This window comes from Teleopsis dalmanni, chromosome 2 (genome assembly GCF_002237135.1).
Source record: "Teleopsis dalmanni isolate 2A chromosome 2, ASM223713v2, whole genome shotgun sequence".
Lineage (NCBI taxonomy): Eukaryota > Metazoa > Arthropoda > Insecta > Diptera > Diopsidae > Teleopsis > Teleopsis dalmanni.
The window spans coordinates 47,045,173-47,072,586 of NC_051847.1; the positions used below are offsets into that span (position 1 = coordinate 47,045,173).

General features: G+C 29.3%; 2 protein-coding genes across 2 annotated transcripts; both read right to left on the reverse strand.

The window, feature by feature from the left end:
- Positions 1-6,410: 6,410 nt before the first annotated feature.
- On the reverse strand, positions 6,411-8,734 carry LOC119681195 (T-complex protein 1 subunit theta). Its single transcript, XM_038094309.1, has 3 exons — positions 8,574-8,734; positions 7,334-8,364; positions 6,411-7,264 (listed from the first exon to the last, which is right to left on the reverse strand). Exons 1-3 carry the CDS (start codon positions 8,631-8,633, stop codon positions 6,715-6,717), a joined length of 1,641 nt encoding a protein of 546 aa, XP_037950237.1. The 5' UTR covers positions 8,634-8,734; the 3' UTR covers positions 6,411-6,714.
- Positions 8,735-10,075: 1,341 nt separating this feature from the next.
- LOC119681206 (guanine nucleotide-binding protein subunit gamma-1-like) lies at positions 10,076-10,916 on the reverse strand. The gene is made up of 2 exons (XM_038094324.1): positions 10,865-10,916; positions 10,076-10,802 (listed from the first exon to the last, which is right to left on the reverse strand). The coding sequence occupies exon 2, from the start codon at positions 10,575-10,577 to the stop codon at positions 10,374-10,376; it is 204 nt and encodes a 67-aa protein (XP_037950252.1). The 5' UTR covers positions 10,578-10,802; positions 10,865-10,916; the 3' UTR covers positions 10,076-10,373.
- Positions 10,917-27,414: the final 16,498 nt, after the last annotated feature.

A 27,414-nucleotide genomic window follows, 5' to 3' on the forward strand; every position in this document is an offset into this window, starting at 1 on the left:
CAAGTTTTCCAAGTTCTTATCAAGCATATTAGAGTAAAGTAATTAATTTTATATTATATGGCGATTGTTAGTGTATATTATTATCATATGTTTAGAAGAAATAGTAATTTCGATCTTTATTTTGCTGTCGTGAGCAAACAGCAAAAGATTGCACGAAATGAAGATTTTCAAGGTATAAGATATATGTATAGGAGTGAATATATAAAATTAGATTAGAGTGAATAAGATACTCAAAAAGTGTAATTTTGCAAACGTTTTATCAACGACCAGTATTAAACCTGGAGAAATATACTAAACTAACATATCCCAAATGCATTCTTATAAAGGAAATAATATATATATATATATTTTCTATATGCGAAATGATCTCAAAAATGTTACAATTGTCTTAACTGCAGTGGCAATTGTGACACAATAAAAATAATATATATGAATAATATATATAAAAAAACATAATGTATAAAAAAAAAATAATATAGATAAAACAAAAATAATATACATAAAAAAAATAATATGTATACAAAAAAGTAATAATAATATATATTAAAAAAATATAGCAAATTTCTTTGAAGTTAAAATTATTGTTTATTAAATTATATAAGCTTATTGGAAATAATATAAATATTAATTATATATTATAAAATCTTATTAATAACCGCAGGGAACGTAATTTTATATATAAAAATATTGCGTTTATTATATGAGAATTTACTTTAAAATGGAAAACAATATTAAATTATTCAAATATATACATATATATATGTAACACATATATAAATATTTATATACAGATCACATATATATTTATTTATTAATATAAGAAAAAACCAAAAAAAAAAATACTTGAATCGTTGAAAATAACTTTTGTGAACATTAATTTATCAAAATTTGTGAAAATTACAATATGGAAAACTTTCAACTTTTTTTGATCTTCGTTCCTTTTCCAAGAAATTTTCTTTTCAAACGTATATAAACAATGATAATAATATATTATCTTACAAATTTATAATATTACAAATATTTATTCGACATAACTTTTTTCTTGTAATTGCTTAAAATTGTTACCGACAAATTATTGATGAACACTTCGTAACATCACAAAAACAAAATACTCGTTTTGCTTGGATTCAATAAAATTAGATGTGTTATCTAGAGGAACCAAAAAAACAATTATCATGTCTTTTTATTTAAGAATAGTGAATGAAAATAAGTTATATATATATATATATATATATTCATATACGATTTTAATCTTTACCAATTTTATAATAGAACCTAAGAGGAAGTTTTAGCGATTGGATCTGCTGGAGAGAAAAAGAGGGTAGATATCTCATACAGGTGGTATTATCCTAACAAAATATATTATATTATATATATATTAATTAATATTAGGTTTGTTCCAAAAGCTACTCGTAGTAACTTTGAGCAACAAATTTTCGAGTAAATGAGAGCAATTGAGGGAGCGTAACATCCCTGTCGAAATTTGAAAATGCTACACAGACTTTGCTCGTAAAGTTTCACTACGAGTAGCTCGTGGAATAGACCTATTATATTCAAAATAATACAGTTTTCTACGTAATGTGAATTGTTTTGGAATAATGGAGATTTTGATTTATTTTAATGAATTATTAAAAAATTAATTTTTATAGATATATAAATATAGATACACAGTCAATCAGAAATAAAAATATTTATAAGAAGTTGCGAATTTATACTGTTAAAAAATACAGAGGCATAGCGATGAAATTTTTCAATAAAATAGATTAACATTGAAACTTCAAGCACAAAATATCGAAAAACTAAAAAAAATCTTTTAAATGAAGGAAGTTGAAACATGAAGTCGTTTCCAACTCATCAGTAAAACCATAATCCCGACATAAGTCGTTAGAGGGAAGATCAAACCTTATAACCTCGATACTCTGTTACTAAATCGGTTTCGCTTTAGTTAAATCACCTGACTCTGTGAATTTTGTTTAAGAGACATAGCGATAAAACGTTTCAAAAATATTATTATTATTAAAACTAGTGGCGTGAATTCGCTTAACATTCGGTACTGCGGCCAGAAGAATCATAATGTACCAAATTTACTTTAATTACACAAAGCCCTTTAAAGCTTTGTGAACAAAGTCCAGAACGAAATCTGGAGAAGAGCGCTTAATCTGTACTGGTAATAAAAATTCCACATGAAATAAGTTTCTTCTGTACGTTGTAAAAGTCGGATAGTCACAAAGAATGTGCATAGTTGTTTCATCATCTTAGAGGCATAATCTCCTTTCAGGATTAGCAGATAATTAAAGTTTATATAGGTGATATTTCAGACCTTAATGCTGCGTAATGAAGCCCGTTAGTAACCTAAAATTACCTGTTGAGAATTTAAAAATGTTTTTACAGAAGTTTGGTTTGATCAGTGTTTTGATTTGTCTAAGTTCTGGGAAATCTTCTCACTACACCAGCTGCAAACGATAAGACTAACTTTATTCTGAGTTGTAAGTAAAAGATAGTTGAACATTAAAATTTAAAGCTTAAAATATTGAAAAACTGAATAAAATTTTTTGGTGAAAGAAGCAGACTTATTTTCGACTTATTCACAGAACTATAACCCCAATAGAAGTCGATAGACAGTAGACCAAGTCTTATTGTATGTATTTCGAAGAAACCGGGATGGCCTACTAATACATATACTTTAGTATTGAATTGGTTTCATTTTAGTTAGAACACCTATCAAGTGCGCAGTTTGTTCAACTTCGAGGCATAGCGATGAAACTTGAAAAAGATAGATGAACATAAAAATTTCGCGATCAAAAATCATTTGCTAGTGGGAGATTTATATAATTTGGTCCAAATTAGTCCTGGTATTTTGCACGTATATTAAAATAATCAGACTTTTCAAGTTAAAATTAAAATATTTAACAAAACGTTTCAAATCCATTAAAATATTTTAAAATAAATAAAAAGAATACTCCAACCAAGAATTATTGGTATATTAATTAACTAAAGTATAAATAGTGAGCAGTTGAAAATCTATCTATCATTTATCTTAAATAAGAAAAGCGTTTCTGGTTGACGTTGAATATTATTGCTTTTTTTGGTTGGTTTCATATTTGCCTTGAGCTATTTCCATTACTCTTGGTATGGTATATTCAACTTTATTCGATATTTCTAACTGATTGCCTTGATAGAGCATAGTAAGATACCAATGCAACTTCAACTTGCCTTCAAATGGTATTGAACTTTCACCCTTGGTGTACTTTTTCTCAATATGGGAGCATATATTTCCAAATGTTGGTATATATCGCTTATTAGCGAGAGACTCGATAGCCTCATCTACCATATCCTTCGTTAGATTGATGCCAGGTTTACTCTAAAAATCAACTCCATTTAATATATATAAATAATTTTGAATAATTATGGTTACCATTTTCTTAGCAAAGCAAGTTTAGTGTAAGCTTACAATTATTTGTTCGTTTTTTTTTGTTGTGATTCTAAAAATTGTAAAAAATTAAAATTAAAATGATATTAAATAAATTTAAAAAATTTAAAGCTTACTATTTTTTTAACACAAGTTTTTCAATAATTATTTTAAAAGTGATTTAAATCGAATAATATATAAAATACAACCATCAAATTATTTTTTTAGCCACATACATTTTAGTAAAACTCCACAGGAAAAATCGCCACTAAACAATTGCAATTTTATATTATTATAAAAAATTAAATTTTTCACAAAAATATATGTTTATTTTTTCAGTTTTTATTATTTAAATCAAAACTGTTTTAAAAAAAATTCATTACAAAAACGCTATTTCTTTTTTACGTATGCGAACACTGATGTGGAGCAATTTCGTTTAACATTTGGATAGTGCGGGCAAAACAAAGCCATACAGTGTTACCATACACTATTATTGTTGCTGTTGCTCCATAATGTGAGGGTTACCAAGTAGTTAAAAGGCTACCAATGTTTAAAAATATATTAAATATTTTACTGATCGTTTATACTGTATACAACTGATATAAATAAAATTTTAAAATAAAACTACAAAAAGTAACTTTTCTTACATGAAATAATGTAAGTAGTATAAATAGAAATTGTAAATAATTTGTTATATCGTATATCTTAGAATTATATTAATTATTTCATTTAATACAACATTGCATTTACACAACTTCAACAAATATCTAATGTGAAATTTACACTGGCCTCATTTTGGTCAAAAATCAAAAATGAAAAGCAAATGCCTAATTTTTGCATACAAAATCTTAAGCGCAAATGAGATCCATTGCATCTCATTCTGTATAAATGAGTTCCAACGAGATTAAAATGAGTTCGAAATATGCTCCAAATGCAAATTGAACATTTAGGGTATAAAAGCTTTTCTTGGCATTTTAACAGTTTGAGAAACCTGTTTTTGACATATTTACAAAAAAGGTAAACAAATGTTCCTTGAAAAATTACTTGGGTTTTATTATTTTTTATTCCAGTACCAAATCAATCGCTGCCTGATATTATATTATTCGTGTAATGTTTATGCTTCCTTAATTAATTCATTACATCCTTAATTAATTCATTTTTTAAAGAAAATAATAGGTCTGTTCCACGAGCTACTCATAGTAAAACATGAGTAAAACAGAAGTAAAATTTACACAAAAATACTTGAAAATTTGCTAGTGGAACGCGCTTCTGTATACGCAGTGTTTACTCAAAGTTACTATAAGTAGCTCGTGGAACAGACCTAAAATTATTTTTTTGTTATTAATTTTTCATTTTCTCCATGATATGTTACGTTTGTTCCAGTACGTAATTTTAGTAAAAATCAAGTAAATTCTTATTTTATTTTACTATTTTCTGTTCTAGTACCAAATGCATAGTAGGATGAGAGATTTTGTGAGACCGAGTTGTGACTTCGTACTGTACGATATGTGAAAAGTTCGGGAACAGACCATTACATTTTTAATACAGTTCATGTAGAATTTGCAGAATTAAAACGAAACAATAACACTTGATGCTTCTTTAATTGCATTAATTCAAAATGTATAGTTTGAACACCTATATTGGTTAATTGCAATAATTTTTATTATTGCAATAAATCAATGCCAGCTTAAACAGGCTATAATATATAGTGCAATGTTATTTAAGTTAATTTAAAGTCGATTAATTTGATATCTATGAACTTTTCTTATGGTTTGATTGTTTTCGGTCTTTAATTCTAACAAAATTCAAATAAATTTTTGCGTTTTAATGACAATTTAGTATTGCAATAAATTTGCAACAACTATTAATGTCTTTTATTAGAATAAATAAAGCTTAAAAGGTTTAACGAATACATGTTTTCTCTTGCCAAATATTCTACAGATATTTTAATCGATATTTGGATAATTCGATTATCCTTTTTGATAATCGAATTATTTGAAAAGCTTCGTACTGAGGTTCCCCGACAGCTTCATAAATATTTTGTCTTTTTCTTTGTTAATACTTCCATTAAGACGTTTTACTTCCATTTGTTTAGACCTGCTCAGTAATCAGTCCAATTCATTAATCGCGGCATGTCTACAGGCCAGTATGGCGAGATATATAAATATATACTCTCGTTAGATTAAAATAATAATATACCACAACCTAAAAGATGATTTTTGATGTTCTAGTGGCTCAGAAGAGATAATATTTGGAATATGTACTTCCAGTTATTTGCTAAATTTTATTATAGTATCATTCGTATGATATTTTGAGGTACAGAATTTTAAATTATATGCGTCATTTTCAAGATCTATTCTATTTTATTTAGCTCAAATACGAACTTTTTTCGGGACTTAAATTCCTTATAATTTCTTTGCTTGTCATTATCGAATATTTGGCAACATTTTGCTTTAGTTCTATTATGTGGATCTGAAGACGCAGATTCTAATTGTCTTCAGATCAAGGAACTGATTTTACTTGCAGTAGCATTAGGTCTAATATATCTTTTAAAAAGGAAGAAGACTAAGATTCCCTTTTGTGGATCTGAAGACTCAAATTCTAATTGTCGATTTAGAAAGGAACTGATCTTATTTGCAGTGATATTAGGCATTTGCGCCATTTAAGACTTGCAGTGGCATTTTAAAACGGAAGAAGACTGGGATTCTCTTATGTGGATCTGAGAACTTAAATTCTGATTGTCCATTTATAAATAACTAATCTTACTTGCAGTGGCATTAGGTGTAATATATCTTTTGAAACGGAAGTGGGAATAATTTACATTTTATGCCTAGTCATTGCTGCAAACGATATTATTATATTAACAATTTTTCTCACCCTTTTAAATATTTTTTACATATTACTTTATATTATTCGAATCTATAAAATTTGATGAGCTAATAATTTGAGATATTATTGTCAAAGTTCTATTAATATAAAATAATAATATAATTCCTTTTTGATGAAGTATTATTTTTTATTAGTTGTGTAAAAACATTCGTTTTTTCATAATAAAAATGATTAAATTTTATATTAGCTTTACATTATCGGTTTGCATTAATGTAATTAAATTAAATTATAATATTAATAAATACTTTTAGCAATTATATCATTGTGATATTTAATTTAAATTTTATATTATTTGTTTTCGCTAAAAGTATATGCAGCAAATATACGAAATTAAAATGATAGAAGGTGAGTTTGTTCAAGTAAAGTTATAAATCTGTGTAGAAATAAATATTAATAATGAATGCTTAACGTCTACTCTAGCTTTCATCATCACTGCCAGTGTTTTGCTTTGGTTTTGGACCACCTGCACGTTTGGCCATAATGATTTGATCAACTTTGAGTATAGTATTAGCTGCACCCACAGCATATTTAATACCCCAGTACTTTGATTGGAATAAGTCGAAAATATCCTTTTTCGTGACATCAACAGTACCTGCTTTTTCAGCTTCAATGTCAACACCAATATTTTTACCAGCAGCATCTTTATGCGCCAAATACAATTGATTTATAATTTCTGTGCCATTAACACCAGAGTTCTCAGCTAAAGCCTTGGGGAATACTTCTAAAGCAGTAGCGAATTTGCGCACTGCGTATTGCTCCAAGCCGGGTAATGTATCGGCATAGGCGGCAAGTTGTGTAGCAAGCTCGATTTCAGTTGCTCCTGCACCTGGCACATAACGACCATCGCGGGTCAGTCCTTTGAAGTTATTAACACCATCATCAAGTGCACGTTCAATATCATCCATAAAGTTGTTTGTAGCACCGCGTATTACAATTGTGGCAATACGTGACTCAGCGCCTTCATTTCTGTTGAGATAAATAAAAAAAATTAGTAAATATTTATGATTGTTGCATAAACTTTAAGTGTATATTAACCTGAATGCGACGATAGTGGTATCACCCAGTTCTTCAATGCATACTTTATCGCAATAACCTAATTCTTCTTGACTTGGTGTGGCAATTCTAGGAAGCACTGTACCATTTACTGCACGACTTAAGCGACGTAAATCGAATTTTGAGTTCAAGCGTACTGCCATAAGTCCATATTTGTTAAGGAAATGCAAAGCCATATCGCCAACTTTGCCACCAGATACAACTACCTTTACACCAGCTTCAGCAATAGATTTAATTTGTGATTCCAACAAGTTCTCCTCACCAGCAGAGAAATTCATCAATTCGTCAGCGCTTTTGATTAGAACAGTACCTTTAGTTTCTGTTTGTATAATATCAATTGGGCAAGAGAAAATGACAACTTTTGCTTTCTCTGCATAGGTCACGTCACCCTCAACAAAACGCTTAAATACCATACCACGCACTACTTCTGACTTAGCTAAGCCACTTCCGAGAATTTTGCAGACGCGTATATTATCAACATTAAAAGTGCTTTTATCTGGTAGAATTGAAACGCAAGCTTTGGCTATCAATTCAGTTAGGAATTCCTCTTCAGAGTATTGTTTTGACATAATGCAAGCATTAAGGCAGCGTTTCACTTTCGCTACATCACGAAAATCTTCAATTTCATGACAAACTAATTTTGGTAATATATCTAAAGATTTGTTTAATGCTTTTTCATAGCCGTCAGCAATTTCGGCAGTAGTAATACCCAAGCGTAGCAATTCCTCAGCAGCTTCAAGCAGTGCACCGGCAAAGACAACTACAAAATTGGTGCCATCACCAACTTCGGCGTCTTGCATTTGACTTGCCATAACGATTAATTTTGCAGCTGGATGTTCAACATCCAGTTCACGCATTATTGTGCCTGCATCACTGGTTACGAACTGTTTTTCGATATGATTAATTATCATTTTGTTCATACCGTTTGGTCCATAGGCGGAACGCATGGTCTGTGAGAATTCTTTGCATGCGGTAATGTTGCGATATACAGCTTCCTCCAAACCACTGTACATCTAAAATTATTTGTATTTTACTATTTATACACATACTAAATGAATTTAATTTATTAAAATGTATATAATTTAATTTGTATTACTCGCGATGACTAATACCGTTTAGCCATTGAAGGCGTACTTCAGCATGTTTCATTTTTGTACAATTATATGCATATATTATATGGATATATAAATGAAACTTTGTTTATTTTACATATTTTACTTACTTTTGCTCCATCTTTAAGCATTTGAGCCACTCCGGGCGCTTTTGGTACAGATAAAGCCATTTTAATGCACAGATTTTATAGAAGAACTTCACTAACGAAAAACTAAGGCGAATACGTTTTAACCTCAACACGCGTTATTTGACAATCGGCTACAAAACTAAATGGTCATTCACAATAAGCGTAGCACCTGACAGTAGAATCTTCTCGATGACGCCGCGTTGCCAATTATTTATAGAAAATTATATTATAGAAAATAATTAGAAATAATTCTTTACATAGACTCATCGCAATTTTTTCTGCGAAATGGATGTTAGTACTAGGTTAAGTACCGGTGACGTCTATTTTTGATTTAGAGCCACTACTGTTCTCTGTTATCAGTATCAGGGTAATCAGTATGAGTTTTTTTATAAAACGTATTAAACTTTGTTAAACAAAAATAATAGGATTAATAGTAGAAACAGAATACAAAATACTTGTAAGTAGTAGAAGTATTTTTGTTTTATTTCATTTTATTTTATTTTAAATTTATTTATTATGAAGAAATTTATTATATGTACAGTTATATACTATAGTTGACAGCTACAGCGTTTTAGCCATCTGAAAATAATATTTTTAATATATGCATTAATTACTACAGCTGATTTGATTGTTTACATAAACCATTTTTTATAATTAACCGTCGAATTAATGAAGGTCATACTTCATAGGATTGAGTACTATCTATACCTAGTAATTTGTACACATACTCGTATATAATTCCTGCATATGTGTGTGTATTTGCTGCTTTATTGTTATTGTATTTGATATTTTTGTATTCAATTCACTGTAGATTATAGTCCGCTGTGTCAGAAATAGACCTATAATTCGTAATCTTTAAATTCCCAAAAATGCTTGCTACAAAATCTGCATAAAGTTTTCATTTTATCTGGTTACCGTTAGAGGCCAACCTATGCGTACCTCGCATCTAGCCAGATTAACATAATCTACAAGTCTCCTAAATTTCACTTTTAAGATTTGTCTGTCTAATTTGACAGGCACGAGTTCTAAGCCTGGCACTTGCAGTCCAAATAAATTATATACAGACTATAAACTAATTAAAATTCGATTATTTCCTAAGACCACTGATTATGAGCACTTATGAGTATGGTCAGCCATTTCTCCTTTCTTTCTTTGCTATTCGAAGACCCTCTAAATTTTACATATAGCTTCTTTGTCATTATAAAGAAAGCGTAGCTTTATCAGCAACACAAATACAAAAACCATTTATATTATATTGTAATTTTTATTTTATTAAATATTTTTACTACAATAGTTAACATTTTATTTGTATATATAATATTTTCGAATTACATGCATATAAATATATAAATTTATTAATGTATATGTGTTATATATACATATATATAAATATTGTTTCATATAATTCTAAAAGCATAAATAAATATTAGTACATTTTATTTTATATGCAAATAGAGTTTTCTTAGTAGAATAAGACGGCTGTATTTGTTAATATATCAATAAATATGTCTAAATTTTAGTAATACTTTAACATTTCAGTAATAGATATTTTGGCTAATTTCTTATATGTATATGTATATGTATATATATGTATGTATTTATATCGTTATAGTTACTTTATAAAAAGTCTAGTGTTTATCATTGCACACAGTTAAAAAAAAATTATTATAATATATGTTTTGCTATAAATGATAAACATATGTTATATATATATTATATATATACATAAAAATATAATACTTTAGATTAGAGCTACATAATTGCTTTTAGTGTTAGGCTAGCTTACAAAATTGCACAGGAAGCTTTCTCTCTAAATGGATTGACTTTCTGGCTAGTGAAACCATTAAGTAGGCAATCATCACTTTCATGGTCCGATATGTACTTCATTATGAGCAAACATGCTTCGGATACCTGCATCCGTGGTACGTCTACTTCACGCCTCAACTGGTGATTAATGATCCGTTGCTGCTGTAGATTAGCAGCCATTATATCCAATACAGCTGTCTCTGCAAGACCTATGGTGACTATGATGAAGTGATGTCGTCAATAATAGAAATATTTTATAAATTTATTTTATCACAATAACTTCCACTTGTTGGGCTTTTCCACCATGCGCAACAATTACAATTACTGTTCTCAAGCAATAATAAAAATAAATGCAAATTCAATTATACTTATTTATTGATATGTTAATTTTGAAACGGTATCAGCCTAAAATATATATAAAAAATAATTAATTATTTTTTTTAGTAATATTTTATATCTTTGTCTACCTATTGAAAATACCGATACTATTTCTGCTCTTGTTGTTAGGTGAAGTTAAGCACAATTTTCATTTTTGGCGAAAGTGAAAATCTCAATGAAAGAGTGAAGGAAAAATCAATATTATTTCAACTATTCGCACAGAGATGGCGCTAATAGTATATTTTTTGAAATGAATTTAAATAACTAATAAGTTTTAATTTTAAAATAAACAAAGAAGCTATTTTATTTGGAATAAAAAATAAATGCATATATGAATATTTTGTCTGCACATCGTAACTAGACATTTGATAAACTTTCTCTTATCATTTGCTGCCCCGTAGCACTTATAGAATACTGAATTCCCGAGTTCTTTCTGAATACCCCGAATATTACATTTCTAACTTAAAAACGAATGCATTTTTTTTTTTAAAGTATAGTACATTTTTATTTCATATCATTGAGTTATATTTGGCGATTATTATAATTTCCAAACGAACATTTTGGGTTTAAAGCTTAAAACGTTCTGTTAAATTTTATTCCTCGCGTTGTTCTAATTCTGGAGCATAGATATGCATAATATAGTTAAAACTACTATCACAAATTGACTAAATCATCTTAAATATAAAATGACATACTTAAAGTCGATTTCACTGTTTAGCTTACATTTCCACATTGACTCACATGTTAACATAGGTAACTTAGCTGACTTAAACGGGTCGCTGGCAAAAACATAGAAATATAAAGACATGTAATTTGCCTCTGTTAAAAAAATCATGAATTCTGAAAAGGTACACGCAATGGGAAAAACATGTCTGTTCAAACGTATAAACAATCGAACTTATTATTTTATGTATGATCAATGCTATTTTGTTAGGGAAGTCAGCAATCAAACCAATAGCGAACATGTTGTATTTTGCTTGGACAAAATCATATAGAAAAAACTCTAATATCAGAGCAAATGCACACATAGCTTCTAGCTCATGCGTATGTAAGTTTCTTGGTAAATTTTTTCTACTCTTCTTTTTATTGCACACTTACTAAATATATATATGCATGGGTAGGTGAGTCAATATTTTTAAATGTGATGCTTGGATTTTGTTTGTGTGCTTTTTTTTTCTTCAAATATATGACTGGCTTCGTGTGCATGAAATGCACAAGTCTTCCAAATTATTTAAAATTTGATTTTTGCTGAAATTTTATACTAGCTTCATACTAAAATATGATGTTTGCCTATGACATGATGGAAAACACCGGAGTAGCGCAACCACAGTTGTTATTAGTGTAAATGCTCTTAATATGTTTGGCTATCAAGACTCGGCTATGCCATACAGTAATATTCATAAAAACCATATTATACAATTATTGATTATTTTTTATATATTAAGTTTTTATTATTATATTCTTATATCAAATACAATAGAATTATTAACTAAATTTTATTACTTAAATTATATAGAATACAATTATAAACCTTAGATAACTAATTATACAAAATTAACTAGAACTATTAACTATTAATTACATATTACTTATAACTATTTAAAATAAAATTATTTATATAAGGGTGAATAATATTATTTATTGTTAATTTTTCTAATCATTCATAAATATTATTTAATAATTTATTTTAATAATAATTTAATTTAATAATTTAATTTATTTATTATTTAATAATTTGGAAGACTTGTGCATTTCATGCACACGAAGCCAGTCATATATTTGAAGAAAAAAAAAGCACACAAACAAAATCCAAGCATCACATTCAAAAATATTGACTCACCTACCCATGCATATATATATTTAGTAAGTGTGCAATAAAAAGAAGAGTAGAAAAAATTTACCAAGAAACTTACATACGCATGAGCTAGAAGCTATGTGTGCATTTGCTCTGATATTAGAGTTTTTTCTATATGATTTTGTCCAAGCAAAATACAACATGTTCGCTATTGGTTTGATTGCTGACTTCCCTAACAAAATAGCATTGATCATACATAAAATAATAAGTTCGATTGTTTATACGTTTGAAACAGACATGTTTTTTCCCATTGCGTGTACCTTTTCAGAATTCATGATTTTTTTAACAGAGGCAAATTACATGTCTTTATATTTCTATGTTTTTGTCGCTGGTACAATAACAGCATGGACTAGTATAATGCTTGGCAGCGGAGTCGTCAAGGCTACTATGGTAATGGATTGTGTGAACAAGAGAACTACAAAGGGAAACAATTAGGGAGGAGTGCTATCACACCTTTTCTAGCTTTTGGCGTAAATAAGATCTTAAAGGTCTTTATTGTAAAAAGAACGGAGATGGTTGCCTATGCTAGCAACGTAGCTACAAAAACATAGAAATATAAAGACATGTAATTTGCCTCTGTTAAAAAAATCATGAATTCTGAAAAGGTACACGCAATGGGAAAAACATGTCTGTTCAAACGTATAAACAATCGAACTTATTATTTTTGTATGATCAATGCTATTTTGTTAGGGAAGTCAGCAATCAAACCAATAGCGAACATGTTGTATTTTGCTTGGACAAAATCATATAGAAAAAACTCTAATATCAGAGCAAATGCACACATAGCTTCTAGCTCATGCGTATGTAAGTTTCTTGGTAAATTTTTTCTACTCTTCTTTTTATTGCACACTTATTAAATATATATGTGCATGGGTAGGTGAGACAATATTTTTGAATGTGATGCTTGGATTTTGTTTGTGTGCTTTTTTTTTCTTAAAATATATGACTGGCTTCGTGTGCATGAAATGCACAAGTCTTCCAAATTATTTAAAATTTGATTTTTGCTGAAATTTTATACTAGCTTCATACTAAAATATGATGTTTGCCTATGACATGATGCGAAAACACCGGAGTAGCGCAACCACAGTTGTTATTAGTGTAAATGCTCTTAATATATTTGGCTACCAAGACTCGGCTATGCCATACAGTAACACTAGTTTCATGAAGAGTATTCATAAACACCATATTATACAATAATTGATTATGCTTTATATATTAAGTTTTTATTATTATATTCTTATATCAAATACAATAGAATTATTAACTAAATTTATTACTTAAATTATATAGAATACAACTATAAATCTTAGATAACTAATTATACATTAACTTAAATTAACTAGAACTATTAACTATATTTAATTGCATATTACTTATAACTGTTTAAAATGAGTTTATTTATTCAGGGTGAATATTTTTGTTTCATTGCTAATTTTTCTAAACATTTATAAATAGTATATTTTTTATTAAAATTCAAATTTTTGCAATTGTTTTTAATATGCTGGTAAATTTTGCACTATATTAACAACTTTTTAGGTTTAAAAAACCCTCAGTACTGCCATTTAAATAGCATTGAAGATATCATAAAGTTATTAAAAATAAAAATTACTTATTAATTTGATATAACTTATTGAAAGTATTAATTAATATAATTAAGTTAATGTTTTACACAGAAGTTCAAATATTTACAATTTCTTTAATTTATTGTTAAATTTTACACTATTTTTTTTAAGTACCCAGTTTGATTTAGCACTTTTATTGAAAAGTTTTTTAACAAAATTTCATTGTGGCACCCGTAAATCGGATCCTTAAATCAATTATTGTTATAAACTTTTTTATTTCTTTTTTTTATAGTGTTTGCTAAGATTTCTTTAATACCATTTAAATGGTATTCTGTTTTGAAAAAGAAAGTAAAAGGTAATCACCTTTTACTAAAAAATCTTTCTGACGATCTCTATAAAATGTGCGTTTTACATTTTGAAATTTTTAAAAAAATATTTGAAAACTATTATTATGTAAATGGCATTAAAAAAATTATAATAAATAGCATAAAAGAAGAAATGAAAAAAAATGTACAAAGCGAAAATTGGTTTGAGGAGCCGATGTTTTCAAATATTTTTTTAAAAATTTCAAAATGTAAAACGCACATTTTATAGAGATCGTCAGAAAGATTTTTTAGTAAAAGGTGATCACCTTTTACTTTCTTTTTCAAAACAGAATACCATTTAAATGGTATTAAAGAAATCTTATCAAACACTATAAAAAAAAGAAATAAAAAAGTTTATAACAATAATTGATTTAAGGATCCGATTTACGGGTGCCACAATGAAATTTTGTTAAAAAACTTTTCAATAAAAGTGCTAAATCAAACTGGGTACTTAAAAAAAATAGTGTAAAATTTAACAATAAATTAAAGAAATTGTAAATATTTGAACTTCTGTGTAAAACATTAACTTAATTATATTAATTAATACTTTCAATAAGTTATATCAAATTAATTTTTATTTTTAATAACTTTATGATATCTTCAATGCTATTTAAATGGCAGTACTGAGGGTTTTTTAAACCTAAAAAGTTGTTAATATAGTGCAAAATTTACCAGCATATTAAAAACAATTGCAAAAATTTGAATTTTAATAAAAAATATACTATTTATAAATGTTTAGAAAAATTAGCAATGAAACAAAAATATTCACCCTAAATAAATAAACTCATTTTAAACAGTTATAAGTTATATGCAATTAAATTTAGTTAATAGTTCTAGTTAATTTAAGTTAATGTATAATTAGTTATCTAAGATTTATAGTTGTATTCTATATAATTTAAGTAATAAAATTTAGTTAATAATTCTATTGTATTTAATATAAGAATATAATAATAAAAACTTAATATATAAAGCATAATCAATTATTGTATAATATGGTGTTTATGAATATTCTTCATGAAACTAGTGTTACTGTATGGCATAGCCGAGTCTGGACAGCCAAATATATTAAGAGCATTTACACTAATAACAACTGTGGTTGCGCTACTCCGGTGTTTTCGCATCATGTCATAGGCAAACATCATATTTTAGTATGAAGCTAGTATAAAATTTCAGCAAAAATCAAATTTTAAATAATTTGGAAGACTTGTGCATTTCATGCACACGAAGCCAGTCATATATTTTAAGAAAAAAAAAAGCACACAAACAAAATCCAAGCATCACATTCAAAAATATTGTCTCACCTACCCATGCACATATATATTTAGTAAGTGTGCAATAAAAAGAAGAGTAGAAAAAATTTACCAAGAAACTTACATACGCATGAGCTAGAAGCTATGTGTGCATTTGCTCTGATATTAGAGTTTTTTCTATATGATTTTGTCCAAGCAAAATACAACATGTTCGCTATTGGTTTGATTGCTGACTTCCCTAACAAAATAGCATTGATCATACAAAAATAATAAGTTCGATTGTTTATACGTTTGAACAGACATGTTTTTCCCATTGCGTGTACCTTTTCAGAATTCATGATTTTTTTAACAGAGGCAAATTACATGTCTTTATATTTCTATGTTTTTGGTAGCTATTTCAATTTTGGATAAATATCTGTATTATAAATAATTAGCGAACTGAGCACTGATGAAGTTCTAAAAAACAGAACGAAATATATGCTGAAAATTTTTAAATAAAAAGCTTTTTCATTTGGTTCGTCTGCTAGCCGATAAGGAATTTTATATTAAAAAGTAATGTTTAAGACAGGCGGAACGTTTCCAACTGTGAATATAGAATATATAGAAATATAGTACCAACTGTAAATTTACAAAGATTTGGCTAGTACATGGATTGATGTTTCACATAGCAAACTAACATATGTACTCGAAATGTGGTCTATTATAAAATTAATACATTATAAGTCATTATGATAATCAGAAACTGAAGAAGTAAATATAGAAATCTGCATTTGATAGATACTAAACTTTCAAATTCCCCATTAAAATGTGCAGTTCGCCTATATAGAGACTTTTTCAATAATTTATTGTGTTGTGTACAGAAGATAACAGCTTTATAGCAGCACTACTTTCAATAATATGTACATCATGCTGGTTTGTTGATATGGATAGCTATCAGCAGAGAAAAACTGTGTTAAGGAAGATCACAGTCTTAATATTGTATTGGGTGATATAAAAAGTATTTGCAATCTATGGGTAAATTTTTAAGTAAAAATTTTTTTTATTGAAAAATTTTTATTTTCGATGGTTATTGGGTCATCCAATGTTTTATCATTAAGAGAGTGTTATAGAGATCAAAACAAATGGTAGTCAGATGGTGCAATGTCCGGGTTATACGGCGAATGTATCAAATCTTCTCAATCAGGTTCCAATTCATCAAAGATGTGTATATCCTGGCATTGTCATAATAGAATATAATTTCTTTTCTGTTATCAAATTTTATTTACTTTGTGAACACTAGATGACCGAATTAACCATTGTATCAGGTTAAAGCACCTTTTAATATATAATTTCCTTTCAATCCTTGCAACAAATCAACACACAAATCTTAGATAGTTAGTCTATCACATTAGGCTTTGAAATCGTTTGTGGAGGATTGCAGGTTTTTACCAATGATTGGATATTTTTATATGTTATCCATTTTTTATCGCCTGTATTGATTGGCTTCATGAATGATTTGATTTTGTTGCATTTCAGCAAAGTTTCGCAGATGATAATTCCATCAATTGAGTTTCATTGCCGTAACATGGAGGTACTTTGTAGAGCATTCTCTTTTAAATAATTCCAAACTGTCATGTGGTGGATTACTTGTGCCTCCACTATCTTAGGTTTTAAAATTTAATCGGTTCTTTTAATGACTGGGTGACCAGAACAGGGTACATTTTAGGCATTTAAATTACCGGAAACGGATAGAGCAAACTACTGCTGGGATCGGTATCTTCTGACAGTTTGTGTGTCGGTCTTATTCGAGAAGTTGCAACATTTAATCGGCTTTTTGTGGTGTTTGGGTGACCAGAACGAAATAAATATTTCATATTGAAATTATCGGAACGGAATCGAGTAAGCTACTTCTGGGTCTGGAGTTCACTTGCAGCATTCTTACCGTAAGCTGCACAAATTTTTCGACACGTTTCTGTAGTACCTTTACTTTTTGTTAATAGTAGTAAAGCAGCACAGAATGTATTTCTTCAGATATTTTGCTCATGTATAACTGAATATAACTTTTTGTACGATTGATAAATTACACAACTGAACTCATAAAAAAATTAGCCTAAAAGGTCTTCTTTCACACAAGTGTTTATCTGACATAATCGGTTTAGTATTGTCAGGCTCCTCGGGGAGGTATGCAGATCTGAGGTCAATTATTACTTAGTCTGATAAAGTGATAAACAATAATCTAGTCAAGGCGCAAAGAGGGGTTTTGAAGAAACCTCGAGTTAAAAAAGAATATAAGTGCTAAAGTGCACTAGCTCAAAACAGTTTTAACATAATATATATGTTATCAACACCATCTAGTGACAACAAATAGCAAATGTTTTTATTACCCAGTTTATTAGAAAAGTGTTATAAAATATATATGTCTTTGTAGTGACTTATATATAATATATAATTTTAAAATAAACTTAAATATCAGTGGAAACTGAATATACAAAAATTTGTTTTATTTCAATATTTAGGTTTCCAAAACCTTTAGGGGATATAAAATTTCTTTTTATGGATTTAGTTAGCACGTTGGGAAAAACTGCATTCTATGTTAAGTGGTTATCTCAACTTTCGTTTGAATAAAAGTCGCTTTGTTCTCAAAATCCTCATAAAAAATATCAACTGAATAAACAAATTTTATCTCATAAAAGTAAAAGTAAATATTTGCATTTATGTCAGTATGGATACTCATACATGCCTACAGCTCTCCATAAAAAAAAAATCGGAATCATAGTTTGCAAAATTGTTGAATAGAGCAGAAGCTTAAGTGCATCGATGTCAGTGGAAACTAAGTGAAATTGGGTTGGTTGCTTGGATGAAGTTCAAAGAAATCTGCTGTACTGCGTTTGCACTTCAAATAAATAGAAACAACAACCTGTGTGACCAAGGAAGTTCAGTGACCCAACCGAAGTGGATGTAACACATAAAACGTATTCACTGCGCTCATGTGTTAGACTCCGAGAGTGGCCGCTTGTTTATTATCCTTAGTTAAGCAGTTTTTTATGCTTTTGTGCCTTCACACCCTTCTAGGGTGAGGGTGTACTAAATGAACTATTTAAGAGAATCTGAAATGTTGCAAATGTTAAGGGAAGTGAGAGTGTCCATTCTATTCCTATTAGTTTTTGTTGTAAATTGCACTTTTCTATAGAATAAATTTGTGCAGAAATTTTGGCTTAAATTTTGTTTTTGGAATATTAACAGTGATTCTGTGCAAGGAAGAGTGTTAAGAAGATAAGGGATGCTTCAGTTGTCGCATATAACATATAACAGGGAATTAATTTAAGGAATTTTTATCTACAAACTCTAAATGGATTACTAGCAGCCAGAGTGTGCTTTGATTACATTGTGGCATGGCTTGGTGATTAGTTTAAAAGCAATAAAAGTTCTCAGGTGTCATAACTTAAAATTTCACAAATAGTTTTTATCTATTAGGCTTCCAAAGGATTTAAACAGCATAGACTTTAATAGTATACCAGTCAATCTATTTGTAATATAAATACTATTATAAACTATATGTTTAATTAATAAGAGAAAAATTTTAAATATTTCTTTGTATCGATTCTGCTGGATATTACTCTGTTCAATTTAAATATATATATGGCAGAATGCCAATTTTCTGGTACCGCGTTTAGACAACACTATTTCCACTATTTAGCTGCCCGTAGATGGCGTGTGTGATTTGTTTGTGTTAGTGATGTTAATGCAAAAGCTTTCAAACTTCACAGTCCGATATTTAAAAACAAATTATTGGGTGATATAAAAACTAACCGGGGGCTAAATGAATTTCTAATGAGGTATGTATTGGCCACAACTATTTGTGACCGCTTATCATTTTTCGGGTGGCTTTATAATTTTATTGGTGTAGAATTTTCAGTATATAAATATTGAAATTTACTAAAATCTCTCATCATTTGGTTGATATTATAACAAAACCCTTCATCACACAGCAGCAACTGCAAGATCGGAATCTCCCAGAATATTTATATGAAATCATACTGTTAGGTTGATCTGTATTTTTGTAACCTAGCATTGACTGCGGTATCCTTTTAGCGATACCATATAGAGTTAAATCTCTATGTAGATTTTTGTGTATTTAATAAGTGCTTGAGGTTTTATTTATTTAAAAGATGTTTTTAGATCAATCTTAGCAGGACTTCAATCCACATCGTTAGTGCGGTAAATCATATTGTTATTTATATTGATTAGTATAAGATTAAATACTTTTCATTACTTGACATAAGTTTGGATATAATCGTAAATATTCCAAACTGGGGTGATTAAGTCGAGAGATTAAGATAAAGTCGACCATTGAAAATATCATATTGCATATCATATTGACACTTTATGTACACACGCAGACAGTGCTCAACTTATCTCAAATATATACATAAAATTAAAACAAAACAGAATAAAATATAGTGTTAACTAACAGTATCAAAAAAAAAGATTTTGAAATAAAAAACGTTAGCGTACAGCGCTAAATGACAAAAAATCTAAAGACTATGAAATCAGAAATATAAATATAGAATATTTTTCTAGCTCAAAGTCAGCGCCGATACCGTATCGTAGTACTGAGTTGGTTTCGCTTTAGATTAAGCAGTTGACTGGTATGTTTCTTGTTTGGACCAAGTCGATCTTGAGATTTGATAGGCGAGTCTATATGCAAAAGTTTTATGTAAATGGAAATGCCTTTTTGGTATGATATTGTGTTTTAAATAATTATTATGTTATTTTGATATAAATGATATACCGTCACGTTTGTAGTGTCACATAAGATGCAATTATATTGCGCTATACAGTGAAGTCTACACTCAGTTTAGTATCTCTAATCACTTAACTAGTAATAATAAATTCACCTGATTATTTTGGTTGAGAAATTTTAGCTCATGTGGTAAAGAATATATAGAATGGTGGTATGGTAGATATAATATGATGCGTCGAGTAAGAATATTTTGACCTGATATTTAGTTAAAATCTGCTTAAATCAACCAAATTATTTTTCTGAGTCTAGCTTCAGTTGCTCAAAATTTATATTATATTGTATATGTAAATAGAATATACACTTGCATATCCCAATTTTATGAGAAATACGTGTATTTTTAATTGTAAACAATGTTGAGTGTTTCCATAAAATCTTAAAAATACTTTTTCATCCATTTTGAGTGTACGAGTACAGTACTTACAATTTTATTTTTTTTGCTAAAAAATATGCCAATTAAGTGAAAAAATTTATTTTTTTTATAAATAAAAATGGCAACACTACAAATAATTGCAGTTTGAATGTTTTCTGCAATTATGACACTGTGTGTCGTAAGCATCTGCAAACAGAATGTTCACGTATATTCGCCGTGACGTCATCTGATAATACTTTACATCATAGCAAATGTTACTGAGAAACTGTGAAGTTCTGGCAACAGTAACAGCAATAGCAGCAGCAGCAGCAGCAGCAACAGCAGTGGCGGCAGCATTGATAGCGGCACCTCGCCTATATTTTTTAACAATATTGGCACATGACCTACTTACACATATACGAAAATAAAACAACAAATGGAATAGAGGCAGCCAATACACACAATCAAACAGACTGACTCACCACGCACACACACGAGCATAGAGTTGCATGCTTGTAAAAACAAAGCCGTTGTCAGTGTAATTCATGTGAGAGTTGCCACTTTTGCCCTACTAAGTACATTGCCCAGCATAATCTGACCTAGATTCATTTTTCAAATGTATAAGCGTTTGTTTGTTTGTGTGTGTGTGTGTAGTGTATCTAATATGTATGCTCCATCAAAAGCATCATAGTTTTTGTGTCATTTGTGCTCATCCTTAGCATATACAGCATCATCACCGTGTATTCAGCTTTGTTGTTTATCGTCGTCAACAAAGTATCTTGCGACGGGTTGACAGCAGCAGTGTCAGTGGCATTTGCTGCTTTAAGCCTGGTTAACATCAGTTTTCCCCATGCATCTCCAGTATTTATTTGTTTTCATGCGATTCGAATTAAAGCAACTTATACATGCATTTTAACATTTTATTCTTTTTTTTATTTTTTTATATTTTTATATTTTTATTTTTTATTTTTTATTTTTTTCCACTCAAGTATTTTTGTATATTTTTTATGATTTGAACTTTGTGTGAAAAACTGATGATGGACGTCATTTCGCTTTGCTTTCTGTGTTCACATATTTTCATTTACCGATTGCAACTAATGCATTTGGGGATTTATTGCAGGGAAGACCTTTTTAAGGATTGAGTTTTGCTCTGTTTGGAAAAGGGGAAGAAACTAGTTCATGTATGGTAAAAACTTTAAAAATTATTTATAAAACGTCAACGTATTATAATTTGATTTTATTTTTATAGTGATCAGTTACTTGTGTTATAATTGTTGAATATAAAATCAAATAACTTCCCTAGAAGATTAAATATTTTCAAAAAGAAAAATTATTTGATTCAAATTCACTGATATCCATGGCATTTATTTACTAATAAAAAAATAGTAATAATAGTAATAGTGAAAGATTAATAATAGCATATAAATTAATGGTGTTCACTTTATTGAAATAGTTTGATCATCGAATTATTTAGTAGATATAAATATTCCTACGTAGATTACATTAGATTTTGAAAGGGTTGGAGACTATGTCACTACGGCACTGCATCTTTTGAGAATTATTGTGACAAAACCAGTTTCGTTCCATAGGCGCATTGCAGTTAAAAATGCCATTATGTCCTTTGAGGTGATCTTACCTAATTCCGTTATAAGTGTATAAGCAATTGATAAGTACCGAAGTCTGACTCTGGCAAGATTATCACAGTGACACATATTGTGTTATACTATTTCCTACTCTTCGTGACAAAGTTGGCATCTCTCGTTACTTGTAATATCTAGATTCGATAAATATTTTTTGTCTCCGCAATGTTCAGTGAGAAACTCTGTGACAAAATGAACGCCTTTTCTGTTCAGCATTAGTAGTTCCTTAGTTCTAGCATTTGAGGGATTCGGCATGAACTCTTAAGCTTGTCTGCAGGCAATTGCGCTATCCAATCAATCTGAACTGCTTTTACCAGCCATTCATTAATTTTAAGTTTAAAAAACCTACATAAGGACATCAGAATAGTTTTGGCGTATAATATGAGACCACTTCTTTTCAGGGTAGTTGGGCTTTCTCGTTTCCCTCAAATCCTCTGTTTCCTGGAATCCATATTAAGTGGACTCTGTTCCTTTCATTCTCACACTAAATTTAAAGTCACTCGATGCGAACGTAATCAGGAGTACTGATTTGCTGTCAGAGAAAATATGGTCTAATAAGGCATTTATACATACGGACTTTTTGCTGTCTTGATGAGATTGTAGATTTAAAAAGTTTTGTTTATATGCAGTACGTCTTATTAGTTGCCTGAATTCTATCTTCTATCGCAGCTGATGTGTCTTCTTTAGAATTCAGTATCAATCAAAGATATTTGAATTCTGTGACGGCTTCAAACCTATTATTGTCAAGAATAAACTGGTTACTACAGACTCTAGATTTTGATCTTAGCATATATTTCGCATTTTAATGATTAACTTTTAGTTCGATTAATGCAGTGGAGTTCTTAAATTTTCTTAATGACGATCTTAAAGCATTGGGGCTTCTGACTAATATAGTAATATTATCGGTGTAGCCACAAAATTGGATGCCGTTGTTAAACAGATTTTTATCAACGTTCATTTCTGATAGGACACTATTAAGTATAAGTATTAAGGAAGATTAAATATAAGGGAAGAGAGAGTATTACTGAGGCTCGTGATTCAACTCTGAGCGGGTCTGTTAAATTATCTCGAACGAATACTTGACTTGTTGTGTTCTGGAGTGTTAGTATAATTAAGTTGGTCAGTATTATTGAGATTCCACTCTTTAATAGTGCTAACTTAATTTTTGACCGGTATATTTTGTCAAAAGCTTTTTGAAAGCCTATGAATGTATAGTCAATATCATATTCATGGAACTTTTCGAAAATCTGACATATTGTAAAATATTGATAAATGGTTGATCTACTTGGAGGGAAACTGTATTGATATTTACCCAGTACTTATCCGTTGTTGTATCATAAATGAGACACCTTCCTTTTGCCAGCGCCAGAGGCCAACTTAAAGGCAGAAGCTCCAAGTATGTACCACACAATCGACTTCTTTTTAAAAAGGTGTGACTCCTCTATTGGAGAACCAAACTGATATATTTGTAAATTTGGCTAAGCCCTTGATTTTAAAAGATGGCAGTTTTGTTAGATCAGTTAGGAATGAGGTCCCGAAGATTTAGAATCTTCTCCAAGCCAAGGTAAAGGTAACCAAAAACTATTTTGTACATGTCCTGAACATGCGCGGCGCCATTTATTTATTAATGTTGTGTACTTTCTTGGAATTCTTGATCAGTTCCAGAACCTCCCTTGAAAGAGCATTTTAGAGACGATTTTGTGTTTTTTAAGAATTTTAACTTATATTTCGAGCGTTATTTTTAGTATATTTCTATAAGTATTTCAGCAAATTCGCTTTTGCTTTCATCAGGAGAATTTCTAATATTAAAAACAACTATGCAACTTATATGTAAACTATTTATACTTATTACAGATCTTATATATAATTTTAGTTAATAGAATTATTGTTGTTTTTTTTTTTTTGTAAAACGCATTTTAGGTTTTTCCAAAGGTTCAAGTTGGCTTTTAAACCTCTAAGCTCTTATATGGTAATACAATGAGGTAAGAGGTTTAAGTGGATCTTTAGAATCGCCGGTATGACCTAACCTTACTTAACTACAAGGAACTGCAAGTGTTTATAAGTAAGTAGATTAACACATATTCTAACATTTGTTGTGTTTAGTTTTAAGATTAAACATTTTATTTTAAGGTTTATTAAAAAGTGTATTAAAAATATTATAGCTTTTATGTCAAACCCATCACCCGCTTAAACGTAGAACATTAAAAATGTAAGAATTATGTTTTTTTTTTGTAATATACAAACATAGTTATGAGTTCCATGAGATCTGCTTCTGAATTGAGCTTTATAGTCCTTTCACTTAAAATCCTTTTCTGCAGTTTAAAATTGAAGAATTGTTCCTCTTTAAGATTTTCTAGTGTTAATTTCCTTACTTGGCTTTGTTTGACTTTCACAAAGAAGAAATTAATTTGTTCCTTAAATGCACCCAAAGGATATCACTTAAGGCAGTAAAAAGAAATATTACTCATACATACATATAATAATATAGAATAAGTTGAAAGCATGAGAAAAAGAAATTACACTCTTCCCCCAGGATAATAATTTTAGTAAAACTTTTAAGTGTTTTACAAAATTTTTATAAATACTCTCCAACAACGGTCATATGAGGTCGTTTCTGAAAACGTCGTTGTCAAGTAAATGTAAGTAGTAGTCGCAGCTCAAAGTTGTTTCTTGTTAGGAAAAGAAGCTACTAAAACCTTAAGAATCTTTAAGCATAAAAGCAAATGCACTTACAGATACAAAAAGAAAATCCTATTCTGTTCAAATGAAAGAGTTTGTGATAGACGCCAACATGTCATTTACCCCAAAAGTTTGTAACCAAAGTTAAATTGCCTGACAGTGCCAAGATTTCAAAGGAGAAAACCAAGATAGAGAGTGGAAAATAAATAGAAATTCTTATGAGTATAGTTTACACTTTTCAGTTTTCAGTTTTCTGTTTTTATGTAAATGATGAAAATATTTAATTATTTAAAGCACACAAAAATGTTGTTGTTGTTTTTGTTGTTTTGAAAGTAACTGAAAGTGGAAAACTCGAATATTTTCTGACATTCACCGTCACGTCACGTTCGCCACTGCCGAGTACGTCCTTAAATATGCAGGCAACCTAGTTTGCAGCATGCGATTTTTCCCATATCAGACACGATTTTGAATATCTCGGTTTTCTCGGTGTTCTCGGTTTCCTATTTTTATGTAAATTGTTATACTGAAACCGGCACACCTACTTTATACTGAAATTGGCGTTAATTTTGTGTAGCGAGCGCTGTTTAAATTTAAGTACGTAAGCATTTCAAGCGTGTCCTTACAGTCCTTATAGTCCTCACAGTCATTGCGCTTTCGCATGTGGTTTGTTCGCGGAGTGAATCGTGAAAGGCAAAAATGCGGTTTACATTGATTTTTATAGCATTGAAGTACGTTGAAGCATTTTTCTTTTGTGTTTTTATGGTATTTTGATTGATGTTATACGCATTTGCATACATTAAGCATTGGCAACGTGCTTTCATCCTATATGTACCACATTATCATTCCGCTTATACTTCGCTTATACACAGTTCATCCCTTTAGATTCCCCAATACTCCTAAGATGCTTAACGCCACACACTACACACTACACAATGCCAATGCACGCTTTATCTTCTGCTTTGTTGGTTTTATTGTTAGGACTTATTGTGGTCTCAGTTAGAATAACAGACAGACATTTGATTAAACATAAATGAGAGTTCAATGAAAATAACAGTGCATGGATAAAACTTTTTGTGAGCAATATGTGATGCCACCTTATCAAGTTTTATATAGTTGCATTCGGCTGCTCGAAAGTGCGACAAAAAACTACAAGTCTCTTGCTAAATTCTGCAAGTAATACACAAAAAAGTTTTTGTCTTTTATGGAATTTTTTCAGACTTTCTCCAACTACATTTTGGGTTCAAGATAAGTAGACGAAGGACCTAAAATAAAAAACCTCTTCTTTATGTCTAAATTATGCAATATTTTCCAAATACGTTTATTGAAATCGTTGCGGCTTCGATGATTATCGAAATAAATTTAATGGGCAATTATTGCTAAATGAAGTCGAGTAATTGGGAACTGTCAAAGCACAATAGACTTTAAAGTTGTAAGTATTGTTTTTATTTACTAACCATTCCTAAAAGATAGTTTTAGTGGCTTCAGATGTAGTACTTAACGGTAATTTCAGTAGAAGCTTTTCGTCCGGATGAGAGGAATTTTTAGGGCGGTTGAAATCCCCCACTGACTAGGCTTTCGAGTTTTTCTTCCACCAAAAAAAAGAAGGTAGTGGCTTTCGATGCTTACCACCTTCTAAAAAAATAAAATTGTTGGTGACGGTACTTCAATTGGAGGTCTGGACACCAACACAATTGAGAAATTGATTGATTAACTAAATTTCCATAATGCAAATACTTAAATCTAATTTGTAGTTAATGCTAATTGAAGTGAAGTAATTGTGAAGTATAAAATAGTATTATATATATTTAAGATTATATTGTTTTTAACCATAACAAATTCGTTTAGTTGATGTTTTTCTAATATTTTATATTTTCAAATACGTAAAAAGAATTTTGCTGATTTTTTTAAGTACTTTTACTACTTCAATAAAAATATTTTGTATGAATAAAATTATTTTGTGCTTTTTATTTTCGATTTTTTTTTATATTATTTACTTCTATAATAAATTATTGCCGATGTTTTAAAATATTTTTGAATATTTCGTCAAGAGCGGAGTATGACAACTGATTTTACAAGCATAGAATTCGTATTATTTATAATAAAATACAAAGTTTAAAATAATAAAATTATAATATAAAATAAACAAAAAATATTTT

Excerpts from the sequence above, each read along its gene's own strand:
- LOC119681195 (XM_038094309.1), bottom strand. The coding sequence starts at position 8,633 with ATGGCTTTATCTGTACCAAAAGCGCCCGGAGTGGCTCAAATGCTTAAA. Across the intron at positions 8,365-8,573 it reads TGCTTAAAGATGGAGCAAAA|ATGTACAGTGGTTTGGAGGA; the intron begins GTAAGTAAAATA and ends AAATAATTTTAG. Across the intron at positions 7,265-7,333 it reads ACCACTATCGTCGCATTCAG|AAATGAAGGCGCTGAGTCAC; the intron begins GTTAATATACAC and ends TTATCTCAACAG.
- LOC119681206 (XM_038094324.1), bottom strand. The coding sequence starts at position 10,577 with ATGGCTGCTAATCTACAGCAGCAACGGATCATTAATCACCAGTTGAGG.